This window comes from Hemitrygon akajei, chromosome 23, assembly GCF_048418815.1.
Source record: "Hemitrygon akajei chromosome 23, sHemAka1.3, whole genome shotgun sequence".
NCBI classification, from domain to species: domain Eukaryota; kingdom Metazoa; phylum Chordata; class Chondrichthyes; order Myliobatiformes; family Dasyatidae; genus Hemitrygon; species Hemitrygon akajei.
Window position 1 is genome coordinate 28,168,496 of NC_133146.1, and position 24,348 is coordinate 28,192,843.

General features: G+C 42.4%; 1 protein-coding gene across 11 annotated transcripts in view; it reads left to right on the top strand.

Annotated features, from left to right (window-relative positions):
• fam13c (family with sequence similarity 13 member C) overlaps positions 1–24,348 on the top strand; it is a 93,506-nt gene that overhangs the window by 31,747 nt on the left and 37,411 nt on the right. For 4 of the 11 annotated variants that reach the window (XM_073027267.1, XM_073027265.1, XM_073027270.1 and 1 more), the window contains 2 exons: positions 10,963–11,055; positions 17,924–17,990. In XM_073027267.1, coding sequence (XP_072883368.1) covers positions 17,934–17,990 — 57 coding nt within the window. In that variant the 5' untranslated portion in view covers positions 10,963–11,055; positions 17,924–17,933. Of the gene's footprint in view, positions 1–4,520; positions 4,538–4,579; positions 4,691–10,962; positions 11,056–17,923; positions 17,991–24,348 lie in introns of those variants that run through there. The other 7 variants (XM_073027263.1, XM_073027271.1, XM_073027262.1 and 4 more) reach the window with 4 other exon arrangements.

Below are 24,348 nucleotides of genomic sequence, written 5' to 3' on the forward strand. Positions count from 1 at the left end.
ACTGATGCAATGTACTTATTTAGTTCATCTGCCATCTCCTTGTTCCCCATTACTACATCTCCGCATCCTTTTCCAGCAGATGATATCCACCCTTACCTCTCTCTTGCACGTTATGTATCTGAAGAAACTTTTGGTATCCTCTTTAATGTTATTAGCTGGCTTGCTTTTGTATTCCACCTTTACCTTAATGACTTTATTTGTTGCCTTCTGTTGGTTTTTAAAAACTTCCCAATCTTCCAACTTCCCTCTAATTTTTGTTCTTTTAAATGCCCTCTCTATGGCTTTTATGCTGGCTCTGACTTCTCTTGTTTGCCATGGTTGTGTCAGATTTCCTTTGGAATACTACTACTACTTTAGAATGTATATATCTTGTGCCTTCCGAATTACTTCCAGAAATTCCAGCCATTGCTGCTCTGCCATCATCCCTGCCTGTGTTCTTTTTCAATCAATTCTGGCCAACCCCTCTCTTTATTCCCTTTATTCCATTGTCATACTGACTTCAATTCTCCTCCCTAAACTTCAGGGTAAATTCGAACATATTATGATCACTTGTCCCAAACAATTTTTTTTTACTTTAAGCTCTCTAATCAATTCTGGTTCATTGCACAACACCCAATCCAGAATAACCAATCCCTGAGTGGGCTCAATCACAAGCAGCTCTAAAAAGTATTCTCGTAGGCACTCTAGAAATTCCCCTTCCTGGACTCCAGCACCAACCTGATTTTCCCAATCTACCTACATATTGAAATGCTCCATAACAATTGTAACATTGCCCTTTTGGCATGCATCTCCCATTGTAATTTGTAGACCACATCCTTATTCTGCCTTCCTGCCCGTCCTTTCAATACAATGTCTATCCTTGGGTATTAAGCTCCCAGCTATAATCTTCTTTCAGCCTTGATTCAGTGATGCCTACAACATCATACATGCAAATCTGTAACTGTGCCACTAGTTCATCTACCTTATTCCATATACTGTGTGCATTCAACTATAACACCTTTAGGGTGTTTAGGACCAGAAGGTACAGACTCAGAGTAGAAGGATGTCCCTTTAAAACAGATATGAGGAGGAATTTATTTTTTAACAAGAGGATGGTGAAACTGTAAAATTTATTACCACTGATGGGTGTGGAGGAAAGATCATTGTGTATACTTATATCTTTGTGGATTCTGAAGTGGCTGATGAGGGCAAAATGGCAACTGTATGTTCTTCCACAGATGAGTCAACCCCACAAATTTGTAGAAGACAAGTGACTTCTTGCTCTATAGATCACCTTAAAGCAGAACAATAGCTTGAACCTAGAATCTGTGACCTGAGACAAGTCCAAGAGATTCCACAGATGCTGGAAATCCAAGACAACACTCAAAATGCTGGAGGAACTCAGCAGGTCAGGTCGTATCAATGTTTCAGGCCTTCATCAGGACTGGAATGAAAAAAGGAATCTGAGTTTGAATTTGTGGTGAATAACTCTGTACTCAGTTAAATTGGGAGATGATCTTGCGCTTTGGTGAGCTGTCCTGTGGGTCTTCACTGCCACCTTTAAAGTTGCTAAGCCCCCCAGTATAAAGAAAATTGGGGCAGGAATTAGGATGGTATTTTGAGCTTATAACATTGCACGACTTACTGCCCATTACACCGCTGGTGTTTAGGGCAGCAATGACAGTCCTCCATCTCTGTCCAAATAGAAGGATTCTTCATTGCTGTGGACCTCTACCCTTTGACGTGTTTGGCATGGGTGACCCTACCAAGAGCCAAAGCTCAAATCCTGACTCCAGCCAACATAGCTCTCCGGGTCATTAAGGTTGTGGTCCTCTTGGAGGTACATTGCATGAATCACAGTGCCATTTATTGTGGTACCTAGGTGATCTGTCTATTACTTGGGTACTTGAGTTCTGGGAAAAATAAAAATATGTGGTGTCTAGACTTGAAATGCTCAATTTTCATAGCTCCAGCAGCTCTGCAGTACTGGTTGACCTGACTGAAGAGCAAAACTGTTTGATAGCCCTAGTCTTGCCATTTCTGATGATGTAGTGTATCCTCCTGAAGTGTAGCAGGAAGTGAGAGTAAGTGTCAGTGAGTTGCTGGATAAAGCAGAGTAGCAGGTATATGCGGTCTTTGTTAATGGTGCATTCACTGAACAAGGAAGTAACAAGAAGTAACATGGACTGATGTTGAGTGTCAAATTCATGAAGGGCTGTGAGAGATGCTACTTAAGAGAAGAATTCTGCCTTAAACAGATCGAGGAAAAGTTGAAGACTTCCATGGTGAGAGTATGAGGAGATGTGACCAGACAAGGAAGTGATGTATAACAGAAAGTTGAGTGGTGAGGGAACAAAAGGGAGCTGAGGTACCATGTTCTGTATGGAGGGAGAGATAGAAAATGAATACTTATAACTTCAGTGACAACTTCCTGGACCTGGGAGGCAACACATGAACACTGGAGATACTTGCCACCTCTCGTGTTCAGAATGTTTAGTCACAGTAATTTTCTCCCAATGGCTCAACTCTTCCATAAGTCACTCCAGGATCCCATCAACTCTTGTCAAGCAGTGATATTACCAAGGAGACAGCTCACCGAGAAGATTGGAACAGAAAATATCCCTCTTAGGCCGAAGTTCCTGAGGTTGTAGGAGCAGTATTCAAGATATTGTCGTTGACTCACTGAGTTGGGAATGACATATAAATGTGGGGAGTTTTGGGGGCTGGGGTGGTTTTAGTAATGTCGGCTGTTAGGAGCATGGAATTTGACTTCACTATTGCTTGAAAGGAAATGGAGGAAAGGATGCTGTGTCTTGCATCTTAGTGGTTAGAATCTTCAAAACTGTGGATCATTGATGGCTCTTTGAGCATTCTCCCTCTGTGTATGGCCTGTACAGAAGTCTAACTGACACAGAAGAAGTATTTATTCAAAGCATATTAAATTGTATCAGTGCAGTGTAGTGGTCACAGTGTCAGTTGTAACATCAGGGTTCGATTCCCGCTGCTGTCTGTAAGGAGTTTGTACGTTCTCTCTGACCATGTGGGTTTCCTCTGGGTGCTCCAGTTTCTTCCCACAGTCCAAAGATGTACAGCTTGGGTTAGTGAATTATGGATAAACTATGACTGCACTGGAGGTGTGATGACACTTGAGAACTGCCTAGAACAATCCTCACTGATTTGATTTGACATGAATGATGGATTTCAGTCTAGGATTTGATGAACATATGGTAAATGAAGTTATCTTTATAGTACAGGCAGTACTGTGAGTGGATCTGCAGCTAGTCTGCTCCAGTGACCTGGGTTCAGTCCTCTCTGTGTGCAGTTTTCACATTCTCCCTCTGGATTTTGCAGAGGTGAATCAGTATTGGATTTATCATCACTGACACATTATGAAATTTGTGGTTTTGTGGTTACAGTGTAAAGACATAAAATTATTATAAATTGCAAAAATAAATACACAAAAGACAAATGTTCTATAAATACATCAGGGACACTTAAGAAACTCTTAAGCACGTGGATGATAGACAAATGGAGGGCTATGTAGGAGGGAAGGGTTGGATTGATCTTAAGAGTGGGTTAAAAGTTTGGTACAGCATTATGGGCCAAAGGGCCTGTACTGTATTGTAGTGTTAATGTTCTTAACAAGGTCATGTTCATGGGCCATTCAGAAATCCGATGGTGGAAATGGCTTTGGTTTCCTCCCACATCGCAAAGGCTTGCTGCTGGGTAGAGTCATACAGCATAGAAATAGCCCCTTCTGCCCAACTTGTCCCAGCAGTCAAATCCCATCTGTTCATGTTTGTCCCATAGCCCTCTAAACGTCTAGCATGCATCCACTTATTTAGATTGTAGGTGAATTGGTTCCTGCAAATTACCCTCACTGTTGTTGGAGGTAAATCAGGAAGATCAGTGACCATGTGAGACAACTGGATAATAGGAAATAAAAGGGAAATAGGAACAATGGGGTAGTTCAAAGACATGACATTGACTGAAGAGCCTCCTCCAATGAAATGAAAGGATATGAGAATAATGTTCAAGAAGATTGAAGTTCAAAGCAAATTTATTATCAAAGTACATATATGTCACCCTATACAACCCTGAGATGCATTTTCTTGCAGGCATTCACAATAGAACAAAAATACAGAATCAAAAACTACTCACAAAGACTGACAAGCAATTAAAGTACAAAGGGAAAAAAACTGTGCAAATACAAAAAAAATAAATAAATATATAATACTGAGATGATAATAATGAGTGTGCCATTACGCAGCATTCAAAACCCTCAGGAGTCAATCTGATCCGAATTAAGATGTGACTTTAAATGTTACGCAGAGCATTTTTGTACACTGAAATTTTGAACGATTACAGAACAAGATGCTGCAAGTTTCTGTTTTGCGTGTCAGCAGAGAAGCAACAGCAGTTTGGCTCCAATCCAGATGGGACATGCCATGTCAGCAATCCACGGAAACAATTCTCATAGCTTGGTCCCTGCACTTTGAGTGCATCCAGAAATGCTACTTGGACATTGAAATGCGTGGACTTGGAATCGTGAAGCTTGGTAAGGCAGGCATTAAAAAACTGATGGTCTTTCATTCTGCAGGAGAATGGAGGGGGGACCTCTTTCACTGACAGACCATCGAGGGAACACTGACAAAGCTGTTGCCAGATGCGTTGAAGAGACTGCACTAAAGCGAAGGGAACACTGTTGTAGGTATGTTACAGGCTGTTAGGTTGACAGGAATATATAGAAACCTTTCCTGGATTTCTTCTCCCTTAGTTTCTCTTTCCTATCTTCCTCTGACCTAATTCAATCTGTCATCATCCTTCCACTGGCTGAGTCCACCTATCAACTACCAGACTTGTCTCTCTATATTCTGTCTATGTTCCTGCTACAAGGCAGAATACTGAGTTAATGGCAGGAGTCTTAGCAGTGTGGAGGAACAGAGGGATCTTGGCATCCACATCCATAGATCTCTCAAAGTTTCTACACAAGTAGATGGGGTTGTTAAGAAAGTGTATGGTGTGTTGGCCTTCATTAATCGAGGAATTGAGTTCAAGAGTAATGTGGTTATGTTGTAGCTCTATCAAACCCTGGTCAGACCATTCTTGGAAAAGTTCTGGTTGCTTCCTTACTGGAAGGATGTAGAAGTTTTAGAGAGGGTGCGGAGACGATTTACCAGGATTCTGCCTGGATTAGAGAGTATGTCTTATAAGGATGGGTTCAGCGAGCTATGATTTTTCTCTTTGGAGCAAAGACAAATGAGAAATGACCTAATAGATGTGTACAAATAGTAAGAGACAGAGAGAGAATGGAAAGCCAGAGGTTTTTTTCCTAAGGAGGAAATGGCTTATACCAAAGGGCATAATTTAATGGTGATTGGAGGGTAGTGTAGGAAGGATATCAGAGATAGGTTTTTTACACAGAAAATGGTGGATGTGTGGAATGCTGTGCCAGGGTGGTGATAGAGGCAGATACGCTACGGACATTTAAGAGATTCTTAGATAGGCACATGGGTGATAGAAAAGTAGAGGGCTATGTAGGAGGGAATGGTAAGATTAATCTCAGAGCAGGTTATAAGGCTGGTACACATCATGAACTAAAGTGTCTGTTCTGTGCTGTAGTGTTCTATGTGCACTCTAATCCTGATAGTTTTGACCTGAAATATTATCCATCCCTTTGCTACCACATCCTCTTTGATCTGCTGAGTTCCTCCAGTTTGTTTCTTTCCGCCTGTTAAGGTAGCTGATGTGCTGGTCCTAATTTTCCAAAATTCTTCTGATTCAGGGAAAATTCCATTAGGCTGGGAAAATAATTGGGCAATTCTATTAATTAGAAGGCACAACCTGCTAATCAGATAAATTAACACTCCATAGCTGAAGTCTGACCTGCTGAGTTCCTCCAGTATTTTGTGTGTGGTGTTTATCATGAGTTGCTGCTGTGCATGTAATAGTCGTTGAATCTGTAGCACTGACTGTTTATAATATAACAGAACATTACGGCATAGTACAGACCCTTCAACCCATATGTTGTGCTGAACTTTTTAGGCTAAGATCAATCTAACCCTTTCCTCCCACATGGCCCTCCAACTTTTGTATCACCACGTGCCAATCTAAGAGTTAAATGCCCCTATTGTATCTGCTTCTAACACCACCCCTCTCTGTGTAAAGAACTTACCTCTGACCAATGTTGCCTCTAAAGTGTGCACGCACACAAAGGAATTTAAACTGCACACAAAAGGTTGTCATCTTCTGCCTTGTTGGCATGTTAAGTATATTTCACCATTGTACACAATCATGTTTCTGGTGCAGACGATGTTGACAATGTGGAGTTTACGATGATTTGTCTGCAGGTTTTAGAACTGGCATACTTATACTGATTTAATTGAAGAAATTATTGACTCACTATGTCAAATTCCAAAGAAGCAAAGGGCATGAAGCTTAATGAAACAGTAGAAAATGCTACGCCGAGAGCTCGTGAGGTCAAGAACGTGCATCGACGAGAAATATTTATGTACAATACAGAATCTGGTGTTATCTGCATGTACTATCGTGATGCAAATGTTGCTGGAGAATTTTCAAGTGGGATGATATTGGGAAACTTGACTTTTTAAAGTGTTATTGAACAAGCAAATCACATATGGATGGTGTGCAAAAGCTCCGGCAAGAAAACCCTTTATTACCTGCTACTGGCCTGCTATGTATGTTTTGTGAGTGAAGATGAATGAGAGCGAAAGCAATCAAACCCAGAGGAGATCAAAGTTCTTATTGACAGTGTTTTGCTAGCTGTTAAAAAGAATACCTCTATATATAAAATTCAGTGTGCACATATTGTCACTGGGCAAAATGTTGCACAGCGCAAGATTTTTGTACAAATTAGAGGGAACATTGTCTCTGACATTCTGCCCCACATATTTCCACCTTAAATTATGCCCTGCCCCCCCCATACACAGAAATAGCTATCTCCACCCTGGGAAAATTTCTCTGGCTGCTGACATTATGTTAATTGAACTTGTTAGGAATTCAAATGACCATGCCAGTGAATGATGTCCTGTTGAAAAGGAATGAAATAATTGTTTATGCTTGGAAATTTCTTTGATTGTGCTCAATTATTCCTTGGATATTGCTGGCAGATTTTCTCTGGCACTGTTGACGGGTAGTTGGGGTTGGGAGTGTAGATGTAAGATTTGGTTGCTCCTGTATAGTGATAGACCAGCCTAGGTAGTTCATATACAGATAAATACAAGCAGAGTTGCAATGGACCAGTACTCGTTTCTTTATGACACATTCAGTGATACTTTCCATATTGACCAATCCATTATATTGTTAAGCACCCCGTGTTTGAGAAATTTTAAATCTTGTAAGTTGCTGAGGGAAATGAATAGTCAGGAAAAAGATTAAATTTAAAGATGAGCTGTAATTGTCACTTGTACATTGAAACATACCATGAAATGTGTTGGGTCAAGTCAAATTGTGAGCCCTAATGAAGTGTCTTGACTCTACGCGTCGACTGTTTATTCCTCTCCATCGATGCTGCCTAATTTGCTGAGTTCCTTCAGCATTTTTTAATGTTATTTTGAGGTAGTGCTGGGTAGCCTGCAATGTCATCACACTTCAGGCACCAATGTAGCATTCCAACAAATCACTAATCCTAACCTTGCATCTTTGGAACACGGGAAAAAGCAGGAGTACTCGGAGAATACACATGTATGGTCACAGGGAGAGCATACATACTCCTTGCAGATGAACCCTGTAATAGCGTTAGGCCAGGGGTTCCCAACCTGTGGTTCATGGACCCCTTGCTTAATGGTATTAGGCCGTGGCATTAAAAAGGTTGGGGACCCCTGCATTACGTTAACCACCAAGCAACCATGCCACCCATTTAAAGCTGATTATCAAAGGCCAACCAGTGACCTCTTTCTTGCTTTCACGGGGTTTGGAAACATAAGGCAAAGCAAGGGGTTGCACAAGAATTGCTGTTACACTTCTGGTCAGGTAATCCATTACTTCAGCATTGAGGGAGGATATCCTAGCTGGCTTCTCAAGCAAGACCATATGGGTGGAAAGGCTGTTGTCACATTGCTGGGTGTATTACAGACTTTCTAAAAGTCATCAGGTACCTAGCTCACTGCTGTACTCTCTAACACCCACAACTGTGTGGTGAGGCACAGCTCATAAATTTGCCAATACTACTATTGTTGGCAGAAATTCAGATGGTGACAAGGAGGTGCACAGGAGTGAGATAGATCAGCTGCTTGAGTGGTGTTGTAACAAAAATCTTGCGCTCAACATCACTGAGACCAAAGAATTGGTTGCGGACTTGAGGAAGGGGAAGTCGAGGGAACACACGCCAGTGTTCATCGAGAGATCACCAATGGAATGGATAGGGTGAGCAGTTTCATGTTCCTGGGTGTCAACGTCTCTGAAGATCTATCCTGGGCCCAATATATTGATGCAATTACAAAGAAGGCATGACAGCAGCTATACTTCATTGGAATCTGAGGAGACTTTGTATGTCACCAAAAACACTCGCAAGCTTCTACAGATGTACAGTGGAGAGCATTGTAACTGATTGTATCAGTGCTTGGTATGGAGCAACCACTGAACAGGGTCAGAAAAAGCTGCAGGAAGTGTTAAACTCAGCCAGCTCCATCGTGAGTGCTAGCCTCCCCAGCATCAAGCACCCCATCTGCCTGCCACCCCACTCGGGATAGGGTTCCCCTTGTCCTCACCTACCACCCCACCAGCCTCCAGGTCCAACGTATAATTCTCCGTAACTTGCGCCACCTCCAACGGGATCCCACTACCAAGCACATCTTTCCCTCCACCCCCTTTCTGCAGTGATTGCTCCCTACGTGACTCCCTTGTCCACTCGTTCCCCCCCATCCCTTCTCATCGATCTCCCTCCTGGCACTTATCCTTGAAAGCGGAACAAGTGCTACACCTGCCCTTACACTTCCTCCCTCACCACCATTCAGGGCTCCAGACAGTCCTTCCAGGTGAGGTGACACTTCACCTGTGAGTCGGCTGGTGTGGTATACTGCGTCCGGTGCTCCCGGTGTGGCCTTTTATATATTGGTGAGACCCGACGCAGACTGGGAGACTGTTTCGCTGAACACCTACACTCGGTCCGCCAGAGAAAGCAGGTTCTCCCAGTGGCCACACATTTTAATTCCACATCCCATTCCCATTCTGATATGTCTATCCATGGCCGCCTCTACTGTCAAGATGAAGCCACACTCAGGTTGGAGGAACAACACCTTATATACTGGCTGGGTAGCCTCCAACCTGATGGCATGAACATTGACTTCTCTAACTTCCGTTAATGCCCCTCCTCCCCTTCTTACCCCATCCCTGACAATATTTAGTTGTTTGTTTTTTTTTCTCTCTCTGCCCATCACTCTGCCTGTTCTCCATCTCCCTCTGGTGCTCCCCCTCCCCCTTTTTTTCTCCCGAGGCCTCCCGTCCCATGATCCTTTCCCTTCTTCAGCTCTGTATCACTTTCGCCAATCACCTTTCCAGCTCTTAGCTTCATCCCACCCCCTCCAGTCTTCTCCTGTCATTTTGCATTCCCCCCTCCCCCCACTACTTTCAAATCTCTTAGTATCTTTGCTTTCAGTTAGTCCTGACGAAGGGTCTCGGCCCGAAATATCGACAGTGCTTTTCCTTATAGATGCTGCCTGGCCTGCTGTGTTCTACCAGCATTTTGCGTGTGTTGTTTGAATTTCCAGCATCTGCAGATTTCCTCGTGTTTGCACCTACAAAAGGTGATGCCTCAGAAAGGTGGCATCAATCATTATGGACCCCCATCAAATGGACATTCAGTCTTCTCATTGCTACCAAGGAGGAGGTACAGGAACCTGAAGACACACACTTAACATTTCAGAAACAGCTTCTTCAATAGGTACATTTAATGTCAGAGAAATGTATACAGTATACATCCTGAAATTCTTTTTCTTCGCAAACATCCCCTCTGCCATAGGATTGCTGAATAAATAATGAACTCCTGCATACTACCTCACTAATTTTTTCTTGCTCTCTTTTTTACAACTTATTTAATATAATTTTTAATATGTGCTTATTGCAATTTGTAGGTTAAAAAAATTATTATTATGGATTGTAATGTTCTGCTGACATAACAACAAATTTCACAACAATATGATATTAATTCTGATTCTGACTGGTTATATTAACTATTCTAAATGTTGAACATCACTGAGCGGTGGAGCTACTAAATTCCAGTAACAAGTGCAAACTCTTCACTTCTTTCTTACAGCTATTTCTGGTAACAGTGAATCACAATGTTGGCCGTGGTGGAACCACACGCAACTGATTAAAGTCTTTTGTTGTGAGGCATTAATTGAGCATTTGGGGAACAAGGTGATTCCTAATCCCCCATTGCAAGTCACAGGGACTTGGAAGGATTTTGTTCACAGAACTATTTCAAATCACATACTGCAGGTGGTTTAAAAAATTCCTCAAATATCTGCTGCTTTTAGTCTCTCAGCATTAAAAGGAACATTGATTTAATAGTTATTTATTCATTAGCCATGGGCTTTGCTGGAGAGCCCATCATTAATTACCCAACCTGAAACTCTCCCTTGAGAAGACATGTCAAGCTGCTGCTTTGACTGTTGCTCTTCATGGAATGATGAGCCTCCATGACCCGTCTCTGACTTCTCAGCTCTCTTTTCCAGTCCTGGTGAAAAGTCTCGACCCAACATGTCGATATTTTACTCTTCCATAGATGCTGTCTGGCCTCCTGAGTTCCTTCAGCATTTTGTGTGTTTTATTTTGATTTCCAGGAACTGTAGATTTTCTCCAGTTTATAATCCTACAATGCCAAGTAACGTTAGTGCCACATTCCATAACTTGCTTTCCCATTCCAAGAGTTCTAACCATCACTAAATCCTCCGCCATTCCGCATTCATTGACTTGAAACCTGACTATACCAGCAATATAAATAAGTGACCTCTATTTCCTCAGGAGTCTGCAGAGATTCAGCATGTCATCAAAAGTCCTGGCAAACTTCTATAGATGTGTGGTGGAAAGTGAACTGACTGGCTGCATTACGGCCTGGTAAGGGAACACTAATGCCTTTGAGTGGAAAATACAACAAAAGGTGGTGGATTCAGACCAGTGCATCATGGGTAAAATCCTCCCAACCATTGAGCACACCTTCATGAAATACTGCTGCTGAAACGCAGCATCCATCATCAAAGACCCTCACCACCCAGGCCATGTTCTTTTTTTGCTGTTGCTATCAGATAGAAGGTACAAGTCCCTCAGGACTCTCACCTCCAGGTTCAAGAACAATCTGGCTCTTGAACAAAAGGGGTTAATTGCACTCACTTAAGGACTCTTATCTCATTAGTTCATGCTTGTCATTTACTGCTATTTATTTATTATTTGCATTTGCAGTTGTTTACACTTCCTGAGGTTTACAGTTTAACAGATCCTGTTTACAGTTATTGTTCTGTAGATTTACTAAGTACCCCTGCAGAAAGGGAATCTCAGGGTTGTACGTGGTGACATATATGTACTCTGATAATAAATTTCACTTAGCACTTTCTTTGAACTTTGATCGGATCAGAGACTCGGTTTCCTGCAGCAAGCCCCTAGACTGATTTACTATTGCATTTCAATTTGCTGCAAGGCACAAGCATGAACTGTGACAGAGTACTCTTCATTTAGCTCTTAAGCAGCTTAACATTCCCACATGCTCCATCCATTTTCAACAAGTCAATGGTCAGCACTTCTGTGTTGTTGACATTGAGAGAAAGATTGCTGTTGTGACACCTGTGTCACTACACTCTCTATCTTATTTCTATACTCCAAATCATGGTTATCTGAGATTTTATAACCTACAAACTTGTAGATGAGACTAATCCAGGCAGATGAGGCAGAATCCAGCCACATAGTTAAGAGAATATAGGGAGTAGAGTAAAGCCTGATTTATACTTCTGCATCGCATCTACACAGTAAGTACCATGTACCCTACGCCGTATCTACGCCGTAGGGTGATGTGCACCTCCCCAAAAAAGCAACTCACATATCGCCGCGATGCAGACTGCAACAACTGTGATTGGTCCACTTGGTAGCATCGCATTTCCTCCTACGCATTTCCAGTTGCTTCTTCTCTGCCATGTCTGTACACCGATGTGAAATAGATGAACCAAATCTTCAAATCTACTTGCCAACATGCGAAAATGTTTGAAATGCATTTCCTCGTCCATGTCTCTCATGAAGAAACTCAACACAGTGGCATAGAAACCCCATCGCCAACTAGCGTTTTGGCGCACACCAACGCATGCTCGCTATGGCATAGAGCCTACGCAGGAGTGAAAATCAGGCCTATGGCGTAGGCTGCGGCGTAGCCCATATGCACAAGTATAAATCAGCCTTAAGGGGAGGTGAAAGTGCAATGTTGTGTATTTAGAATAATCGCGGTGACTTTTGTCTACCCTTACTGATTGTGGTCTGTTGGTTAGAATGTCAAGATCCATGTGCAAAGGGAGGCATTAACTCCCAGGATCCAGAGTTTGGTGATGAGTTTCATTAGAATAATACTATTTTAGTTATTAGCTTATTTGTTGCTAGGTAACAACTAATGCCTGTGGTGTGGATCTCACAAAGAAGCCATTGCAAAAGCAATGAGCTTAAAACAATCCTGCAGGCTGAGCATATTTTATTCAGTGTTCAATTAAGAACGTACCACCTGTCTTGTTAAACTTTGAAGTTGTCACAAGTTAATAATTGAAATAGATGTAACAATCTAATGAACTCTGAAGAAAAGCTACGGAAAAGGATCTCAGACATTGTAGGGATGACTTGCAGCAGACTGAAAAGCTTGAGCATGTAGATATTAAGGAAGAGGATGTGCTGGAGCTTTTAGAAAGCATTAAGTTGGATAAGTCACTGGGACTGGACGGGATGTACCCCAGGCTACTGTGGGAAGTGAGGGAGGCGACTGAATTTTTTGAGGATGTGTCTAAACACATTGATGAAGGAAGAGCAGTAGATGTAGTGTATATGAATTTCAGCAAGGCCTTTGACAAGGTACCCCATGCAAGGCTTACTGAGAAAGTAAGGAGGCATGGGATCCAAGGGGACATTGCTTTGTGGATCCAGAACTGGCTTGCCCACAGAAGGCAAAGAGTGGTTGTAGACGGGTCATAGTCTGCATGGAGGTCGGTGACCAGTGGCTTTCCTCAGGGATCTGTTCTGGGACCGCTACTCTTTGTGATTTTTATAAATGACCTGGATGAGAGAGTGGAGGGATGGGTTAGTAAATTTGCTGATGACACAAAGGTTGGGGGTGTTGTGGATAGTGTGCAGGGCTGTCAGAGGTTATAGCGGGACATTGATAGGATGCAAAACTGGGCTGAGAAGTGGCAGATGGAGTTCAACCCAGATAAGTATGAGGTGGTTCATTTTAGTAGGTCAAATATTATGGCAGAATATAGCATTAATGGCAAGACTCTTGGCAGTGTGGAGGATCAGAGGGATCTTGGGGTCCGAGTCCATTGGATACTCAAAGCTGCTACACAGGTTAACTCCGTGGTTAAGGCGGCATACGGAGCATTGGCCTTCATCAACTGTAGGATTGGGTTTAGGAGCCAAGAGGTAATGTTGCAGCTAGATAGGACCCGAGTCAGACCCCACTTGGAGTAGGGTGCTCAGTTCTGGTCGCCTCACTACAGGAAGGATGTGGAAGCCATAGAAAGGGTGCAGAGGAGATTTATAAGGATATTGCCTGGATTGGGGAGCATGCCTTAATAGAATAGGTTGAGTGAACTCAGCCTTTTCTCCTCGGAGCGACGGAGGATGAGAGGTGACCTGATAGAGGTGTACAAGATAATGAGTGGCATTGATCATGTAGATAGTCAGAGGCTTTTTCCCAGGGCTGAAATGGCTAACACGAGAGGGCATAGTTTTAAGGTGCTGGAAGTAGGTACAGATGAGATGTCAGGGGTAAGTTTTTTTATGCAGAGAACGGTGAGTGCGTGGAATGGGCTGCCGGCAGCGGAAATGATAGGGTCTTTTAAGAGACTCCTGGATGGATACATGGAGCTTAGAAAAATAGAGGGTTTTGGGTAAGCCTCAGTAGTTCTAAGGTAGGGACATCTTCAGCACCAAAGGGCCTGTATTGTACTGTAGGTTTTCTATGTTTCTATGTTCTAAAAGACACTTTCAAGCTTTTGACAGAGCCAGGATTTCTGAAAGCACTTTACATCACTGTACCACGTAACAGTGGTAAAGCAGAAAATATAGCAACCGACATCTCTCCCACAGATTTCTCCAGAATTATGACACGATTATCTGTCTTATACACATTCATTTGTTTATTTCTAAATATAAATGAAGTCTAGACTTGGTAAAGTATTGTTCTACTATTGTCTGGTGGTAAGTGCTGGATGAAGCACATAAACATCTTTGTATTTCATCAGGAGTTTGAGGAAATTTGGTATGTTATTCTGAATTAATAACTTAAAGCTTTTTAAACTGTAAACAACATCATCCAAGGGCTGCAAGAAAACTCAAATAATTGCAAAAAAATGTAAAGTAGGTGGCCCAATCTGGACTTGCAGAGAAGCAAACAATGTTTTAGTTCAGTGACCTTTCTTTAAAAGTTTTTTTAAAAACAAACATAGACCCATAGCAGAGTTTGGAGCACCCTGTGGAACACCTCTGGTCAACCAGAAAAGCCCTCTTTATTCCCACTCTTGCCAGTCAGCCAATCTTCTATCCATGCTAGAATGTTTGCTGTAATGCCATGAGCTCTTATCTTGTTAACCAGCCTCATGTATGGCACCTTGTCAAAGGTCTTCTGAAAATCCAAGTAAACAGCATCTGCTGAATCTCCTTTGTCCATCCTACCTGTTATTTCCTCAAAGAATTCCAACAGATTTGTCAGGCAAGATTCCCCCTAAGGAAACTGTGCTGATTTTGGCCTATTTAGTCCAAGTACCCTGAAACCTCATCCATAATAATGGACTGCAGCATTTTCCCAACCACTGAAGTCAGGCTAACTGGCCTATAAGTTCCTTCCTTCTGCCTCCCTCCCACATTTTAGTTTGCTGACAGCATCACTGTCATTGGCCATGTCAAAGATGGAGACAAATCAGCATATAGGAGGGAGATTGAAAATCTGGCTGAGTGGTGCCACAAGAACAACAATGTCAGCAAGACCAAGGAGCTGATTATTGACTTCAGGAGACAGTCCTCATCAGGGGATCAGAGGTGGAGAGGGTCAGCAACTTTAAATTCCTCAGTGTTATCAATTTCAGGGGATCTATGTAATCTAGATATCATCATTTTGCTTCTTTGTTTTTGCCATTTCATTGTATTTACTATGAATTCCCGCAAGAAAATGAACCTCAGGTTTGTATATTGTGACGTATGTGTACTTTGATAATAAATTTACTTTGAACTTGAACTTCCTTCTCAGCAGAGATTAGCTTTATTTGTCACATGTACATCAAACCATGCAGTGAAATGCGTCATTTGTGTCAAATCAAATCAGCGAGGATTGTGCTGGGGGCAGACTGCAAGTATTGCCACGCTTCCAGTGCCAATGTAGCATTCCCCCGTGACCTAGTAACCCTAACACATGCATCTTTGGAATGTGGGAGGAAACCAGAGCATTTGGAGAAAACCCATGTGGTCACAGAGAGAATACGTGAGTTCATTACAGGCAGCAGCAGGAATCAAACCCTGATCAGTGATTGCACAACTGCTATATGAAACCACGCCACCCCACACAGTGTATGACACCATAGAGAGATGGGAAAAATGCTCTATGTATAAAACAACTCCAAACATGTCATAGTGATAGAACACGACAGCACAGAAATAGGCCTTTGGCCCATCAAGTCCTTGCAAGTTTTTCTGCCTAGTTTCATCTACCTGCACGAGACCATAACCCTCCATATCCCTCTCATCTATGTTCTTATCTAAACTTCTCTGAAAAGTTGCAATCAAACCCACATTCAATATTTCTGCTGGCAGCTTGTTCCATACTCACACACCCCACTGAGTGTCAAAGTTTCCCTTCAGGTTCCCCTTAAATATTTCACCTTTTACCTTTAACCTATGATCTCTAGTTCTAGTCTCATCCAGCCTTGGGGGGAGGAGGTGTGGGGAAGCCTGCATTTATTTATCTTATCTGTATCTCTCATAATTTTGTCTAGTTCTGTAAGATCTCTCTTCATTCACCTATGCTTCAGGGGATAAAGTCCTAGCTAGTTCATCTACCTGCTGATCAGAGCCTACTCCAATCTGGATAAGCCGGGCTGCATGGTCAGGATCATGTTTTTTGATATTTCAATACCATACAGCCCTCATTCCTGGAGGAAAAGCTCCGTTCACTACAGGTTCATACTTCCATTGTATCCTGGATAATGGACTACCAGACTGGCAGACCACAGTACGTGTGGCTTCAGACATGGCTATAAGCAGCCCTGAGGCCCCACAGGGGATTGTATTGGCTCCCTTCCTGTTTACCCTGTACACCTCGGACTTTAGATACAATACTGAGTCATGTCATCTGCAGAAATTCTCTGATGACTCAGTAATAGTTGGCTGTATAAAGGGAAGACGAGAGGATGAATACAGGGTCCTGGTGGAGGACTTTGTCAAATGGTGCAAGCTGAATCATATACAGCTGAATATCAGTAAGATAAAAGAGATGATGATGGATCTGCACTGCTCTCTGTTACTACTGATCGTGATGACGTGGATGTGGTGAGGACCGACAAGTACCTGAGGTTTCACCTGGATGACAGACTTGAGTGGAGCACCAACACAGAGGCTGTGTACAAGAAGGTTCAGAGTCACCTCTACTTCCTGAGGAGACTGAGGTCCTTTGGAGTCTGCAGGCCTCTCCTTCACATGTTCTACCAGTCTGTTGTTGCCAGTACAATCTTCTATGCGGTGGTGTGCTTGGGCAATAGCATCAACACGGGTGATGCCAACAGGCTCAATAAACTGATTAGAAAGGCTGGCTCTGTTATGGGAGTCAAACTGGACACACCGGAGGCTGTGGTAGGATAAAGGACCCTATGGAAAATCCTGGCAATTCTGAACAATGTTTCTCACCCTCTGCATGCCACCTTGGCTGAACAGAAGAGCACTTTTAACAATAGTTTTCAACCTGTTGCTTTTGGATGTCACCCTGAGATTTGAAAGTGCTACAATAGGATGTTCTAGTGGTTGGAAGAGATTGGAAGAATAGCCATGAATTGGGGTTCATCCGAGTGCAGCTGCAACCGTGGAGCTGGGAGGGAAGCTTGCAGAAATCCTGAGGCTACTGGAATGTAGAGGCCAAGGATCTTGTACATGTAGTTCAGTCAGAAACTGAGCTTTGCTTTATCAACCAAACTGAAGGAGATCCACTCCAGGTACAACCAGCTCCAGTTCAGGGCTATTCTCTGTGTCTCTTAACTTCACAGTGGACCTGAACTTATCTCTCTTGAGGCCTTGGAAAATTAGTCCTCTATTTGTGTTTCAAGAAATCAACCTACATACATTCCTCTAGTAGATGTGCTTCCAATGCATGGCTTTATATCTTTCTATTAATATCTGTCAGTTCATCAGTTGTACACAGCATTCTACAACATATTAGTAATGCTATCCCTTTATTAGTTCAAAGCAAATCTATTCAAAGCAAACTTATCAAAGTATGTGTATGTCACCATAGGTTACCCCGAGATTTACTTTCTTGCAGACATTAATAGGAATAAAGAAATACAACAGAATTTATGAAAAACATTATGCAAAAGCAAAGACTGACAAACAACCAATGTGCAAAATAAGAAAAAAATGTGCAAATAAATACTGTGCATAATACTGAGACCATGAGTTGTATATTCCTTGAAAATGAATCTATAAGTTGTGGAATCAGTTCAGTATTTTTATTATTAATTTAACCTCATCTCCATTTCAGAAAGAGCAACATGTCACCAGTAGTAGAGGAACAAAAATCTTTGAGGACCAAGCAAGACTCCAGTGAGGTGGGTCACCAGCATTAAAATCATTCAGTACTTTACCACTTCCAAATTGTTAAGAAGCCATTTTAGAATGTAAAGTTCAGACTGTTTTTCAGATCACTGGTGCATTCTGCATAGTGCTCCCTCGATCCCATCAGAGGGATGAGCAATATGCTGTACTGGCAAAAAGCCCACATTAATGACAACCTTCTCTGATGAAAGGATAAAGAAAATTACTTCATTTGCTTTCATGTACATGTAACGGATGTAGAAAACAAAATGAATGAATGTTTTGTACTGTCCACTATTTGTCTTTTCATTTGCAATGTGAGGAATGCTTAATTTTATTTTGCTTCTCTGGGTTATGGAAATGAGTGAGTGACACAGTAGTTAGCAACGTTACCTCACAACTTTGGTGACTCGACTTCAGTCCTGATCCCCTCTACAGTCTGTGTGGGATTTGGACATTCTCCCTGTAAGAACATGGTTCCTCTCACACCTCAATGGTAGGTTATTGGATAGTGGAATACTCCTGGTGTGAGTGAGCGGAAGGAAAGTAAGGTCATATATGAGAGAGGTTACAGGAAATAAATGGGAAAGTGGGTTACCCTTAGAGTTGGAATTGACCGGATCTTTTTATCTCGAATTGCTAACGAGACATCAACCGTATCAACTTCAGCATTCCTCTCTCCTCTTCAAACCACCACCACCCTCCTCCATCCGGCAGAACTGGCATTCACTTCAACATTTTTTGCTTTGGCTCCTCTCTCTTTCTCCAGACTTGAGGGGTAGTCATGCGTAGGCCCCAGCTATGCCTGCCTCTTTGTTAGCCACAATTCAAGTTCCAAGTCTTCCTCGGTAATGCTCCCCAGCTCTTCCTCCGCTACCTTCACAGCTGCATTGGTGCAACTTCAAGCCCCTATGCAGAGCTTGTCAATTTCATTAATTTATCCTCTAAATTCCACCCTGCCCTTAAATTCACTTGGTCTATTTCTGACGCTTCACTCCCTTTTCTCAATCTCTGTCAACCAACAGATTCCCACAGTCTTGACTTTTCCTCTTCCCACCCTGCCTCATGTAAGAATGCTATTCCTTTTCTCAGTTCCTTCCCTACCCAGGATGCAGCCTTCCTTTCCAAGACACCAGAGATGTCCTCTTTCTTCAAAGAACGGGGTTTCCGTTCCTCTGGCCACTCATCTTGACACAACAGGATGCTGCCCCAACAGCTTTTCCTCTATTTCGGGAACACCTACACTCTGTCACTGTTGAGGAAGCAAAAATATGGGCAGAGTCCCCCTTGTCTTTACCTACCACCCCATGAACCTCCACATCCTCCGCAAATACTGCCATCTCCAATGGGACCCTACTACCAAGCATATCTTTACCTCCTCCCTTCCACCCCACCCCCACTTTCCACAGGGATCGTTCCCTCTGTGATTCCCCTGTCCATTTACTCCGCCCCACTGATGTCCCTCCCGACACTTATTCTGACAAGTGGCCTCAGTTCTACACTTGCCATTTAACCTTCTCCCTCTCCTCCCTTCGGGGCTCCAAACAACCCTTCCAGGTGAGGCAACACTTCACCTACAAATCTGCTGGGGTCATCTACTATGTCTGGTGCTCCTGATGTGGCCTCCTCTACGTAGGTGAAACCGGATGTAAATTGGGGGATGGCTTTGTTGAGCACCTCTACTCCATCCGTCAAAAGCAGAACTTTCCAGTGGCCCAACATTTTAATTCTGATTCCCATTCCCATTCCGACATGTCAGTGCACGGCCTTCTGTCGTGCCAAGATGAGACACCCTCAGGGTGAAGGAGAAAAAACTTGTATTCCATCTGGGTATCCTCCAACCTGATGGCATGAAGATTGATTTCTCCTTCCAGTAAAAAAAAATTCTCCTCCTCTTCTATTCCCCACTCTGGCCTCTTTTCTCTTCTCACCTGCCTACCACCTCCTCCTGGATACCTCTTCCTTTCCTTTTTCCTATGGTCCACTCTCCTCTCCTACCAGATTCCTTGCCCTCCATCCCTTTATCATTCCTATCCACCCCTTTGTTTCTAGTATTGAAAAAGGGTCTTGGTGTGAAATGTCGATTGTTTATTCATTTCCATAGAGTCTGCCTGACTTGCTGAGCTCTGCCAGCATTTTGAATGCGTTTCTTTGGATTTCTGGTATCTGCAGACCTTCTAATGTTTAAGATTATGTAGTTATGAGGTAAAGTGTCACTCAGATGAGCTGCATGGAATACTAAATGAAACTGATTAGCTTAGGAGTATTAAAAATCTAATTTAAAAGATGAAGGACAGGTGCCTTATAATTGTTGTCTTCAGAAATCTATTGGTAACTTCACTGTAACCATAAAATTACTTTAGATTATTTCTCAAGTAGTTAAAGCTCTTTATCAACTACAACTCAGCGTTCAATATCATCATCCCCTCAAAACTAATCAATAAGCTTCAAGGCCTTGGCCTCAATACCTTCTTGTGCAATTGGATCCCCGATTTCTTCACTTGCAGACCTCAGTCTGTTCTGACTGGTGGCAATATCCTCTCCACAATCTCCATCAGCCCAAGTGCAACAGAAGGCTGTGAGCTAAGCCCCATGCTCTACTCACTTTATACTTACAAGTATGTGGCTAAGCACAGCTCCAGTGCCATATTTAAGTTTGCTAATGACACCACTGTCACCGGCCAAATCAAAGGTGGTGATGAGTCGGCTTAGAGGAGGAGGAATTGAAAATATGGCTGAGTGGTGCCACAACAACCACCTCTCACTCAATATCAGCAAGACCAACTAGCTGATTATTGACTTCAGGACGAGGAAACCAGAGGTTCATCATGATCCAATCCTAGTCAGGGGATAAAAGGTGGAGAGGGTCATCCCTTGCATTTACAGGTTTGCAGGTGATGCCGTGGTAGTGGGCTGCATCTCAAGTAATGATGAACCGGAGTACAAGAAAGAGATAGAGACCATTGTAACATGGTGTAAAGGCAACAACATTTCCAATAATGCCAACAAAACAAAAGAGATGGTCATTGTGATTAGGAAGAGGGATGTGGAAAATGCTCCTGTCTACATCAATGCTGTTGAAGTTGAGAGCTTTTAGCTCGTAGGAGTGAGCATTACCAATAGCCTGTGCTGGTCCAACCACTTGTACACCAAGAAAGCTCACCAACATCTCCACTTTCCCAGGAGGCTACAAAAGTTTTGCCTTTTCCTGTTGACACACAATAGAAAGCATCCCATCTGAATGCATAATCGCTTGGCATGGCAACTGCTCTGCCTGTGACCGCGAGGCACAGAGAATTGTGGACACAAATCAGCAGATGATGGAAACTTGATGCCCTCCTTTGGTCAGAGTCAACCATCAATACCATATTCTTGCTGTCTATGTTGTTGATACACAGGGCAGTACAATATGGAGATCAAGTTGTTGCCCATGCAGATGATGAATCCAAAGGATTGGCAGAGACCAATATACTAAGGCACTGGTGGCATTGTAGGAGTTGCCAGTCAGCATTGAATTCAATGTAGGACTCCCTTAAGGACTCCAGCTCTGGATTTATCCTTGGGGCTTACTCCCAAAGCCTTCCCCATGAGTGGGTATAGCTTCAAGGCAGCAGAGGTTTGAGATCAGAGTTTTCCTTCTCCTAGATGAGCTGCCAACCATGGCTGATGAACTCCATCTGCCCAAAGTAACTGGTTTTAATGTGCTAGAAATCAGCATTTGCCCCTTCTCCTGTCAGCAGGAACTATTGCACTGGGCTTCGTACCTAAACCAAACTTGAATGCCAGGAGCTGCACTTACAGTATTGTCAGAGGCTATTTGAGATGCACGTTATTGGGAGCATTTAACAGGTAGTGGGAGCACTATTGCACTTTATTCTGCATATTATTCTTTCACTTTTTTCCTACCTTGCTGCACTGTGCAACACTTGAGTTGTATGAACTATACGCAAGACAATTTTTTCACTGTATCTTGGTGCATGTCACAATAATAATCCAATTCCCATCTGTTTGGACCATATGGCCTGTTTCAGCTCTATATATCCTTCATATCCCTTACATCACCATTCAGGAAAACGATGTCTGATCATTGAGCTTGTTCGTTTCGTTTTCATAAAAGCTATTGTTTAACAGACAATGAGGTAAGAATTCCAGAGCTTTTGGGCTGCCAAATGACCAAGTCTGCTGGTCATTTCAGGACAGTCTCTCAAATGATGCAGGATGATTATTGTCACCTCATACACTCATTGGGTTTTGCAAAGTCTGAAACACATGGTGCTAAGATCTGGTGAATGCTTTAATTTTGAAGCTTTTATTGAGGTGGCAGTCGATGGCAATTTATTTCTAACCAAGAGGCTATATCAATGAGAGTGATTTTCAGTTGTGTGGTTCAGGCAATGCAAAGAATGCTGTTAACATGTTTGAATTGATTCATCAGCTGAAGGAATAACCTAAAAGTCAACATTCAACAGGGGAGAGTTCTTTAGCTGGCCCATTGCCTCCTACCCAGCAATGTTGAGGCAAGATCTTGTCAACACAACTGAAACCTGCTCATTTGTGTTTGGAGGGCCTTGATTTAATAGCCATCCAATTGGCTACTTCAGGTTCTTAAGGTATTTTCTTTGTCAAAATATTCTAAACCAAAGAAAGATGATTTTTTCTTTTGTATAGCATAGTTATTGACCAGGTTACTAGAAGAACCTCTATAGTTTAACCCACCTGAAAGCACATCCAAAGGGCATTTAACCAGCTTGGCAATGCAACCAAAAAGCGACACCTCTGATAACTTTCACAGACTGGGTGACATACTCAGATCTCAGGTGGGACCTGAGTTCTCAGTTGCTTACTCACTTCGGGTGACACTAAAAAAAATGCAAAAGGTTTATTATTTTAAGTTCTCTTCTAGTAAATATGAAAACCATGAAAGATAATCACTTGGGAAAGATGCAAAGAAAACAACTTAATCCCAAACCAAGGATAAATACAGTTGGAAATTGCAATTCAATAGGAAATCCATAAGAAACCACTTTACACAGAATGGCTGAAATCTAGAACTCTCATCCACAAGTCATAAATGCATTAAAGAGGAAGCTATAAATATATAAAACCCACAAGGGAGAAAGTAATAGAAGATTTTGTTTGAATTATGTGAAGAGAAATTAGAGAAAGCTGATGTGGAGGATAAACATTGATGTATATACATCAATAGTGGTTAAATGGTCTGTCTCTTGTGTTGTTCATTCTAAATGGGGGAAACAAAAAAAAATGTTTACAGCTAATTCAAAATCGATGTCTCAGGCCCAGGGGCATTAGAATCAACATAAACTAGCTCCAGAGCGGACAGTGATATTATTCCTCTATCTTGCCAACTCAAAGATAACAAATGAGTTTTTTTCTTGACTATTGGGACAAAAAATTGGTCCTTTGACCGCTCAGTGTAACACTGAGTGTCATAGGAAGTCATTCCTACCTGTGGCCATCAAACTTTACAACTCCTCCCTTGGAGTGTCAGACACCCTGAGCCAATAGGCTGGTCCTGGACTTATTTCCATTTGTCATGGTTAACTTGTTATTATTTAATTATTTATGGTTTTATATTGCTATATTTCTTCACTATTCTTGGTTGGTGCGGCTGTAACAAAACCCAATTTCCCTCGGGATCAATAAAGTATGTCTGTCTGTCTAGCCTCAAGTTATGAATTGGATTGTGACTAAATACTTCTAATTGTCTTTTATATCCTTGCATAGCAAGCACCTTGGTGCTTAATTAAACTGAGAAGCAGAGATAGGATGGATAGTCACAGACTTGTTCTCGAAGCAGAACATAGAACACCACAGCACAGTACAGGTCCTTTGGCTCATGATGTTGTGCAGACTTTTAACTCTCTCTACGATCATTCTAATTCTTCACTCCTACATAAACCATTTTTCTCTTATCCAAGTGCCCCTAATTTATCTGCTTCTTCCACCACCCCTGGCAGGGCATTTTATGTGCCTACCACGATAGTCTAGCATATAGAATAGTCTAATCTGGAGGTGATTTAAGGTGAGATGGGTAATATTTGAAGGTAATGTGAATGGCAAGTTTCCCCACACTGTGGTAGGCATGGAAAACAAACTGCAAGAAGATGTGATAAAGGGAAGAACAATTACAGAATTTGAAAAACAAATTAGACAGACACATGGGTAGGACAGGAATAGAGAAATAAGCAAAACGTGGGGAAAAAGGGATTGGAGCAGATAGGTATCTTGGTCATAATGGACTGGAGGGCCTCTTTCTGTGCTATATGACTCTTTAACCTTTCAACCTTAAAAACAGAAAATGCTAGAGATGTTCAGCAAGTCGGGCAGCCTCCAGGGCCACAAATCTGAAAC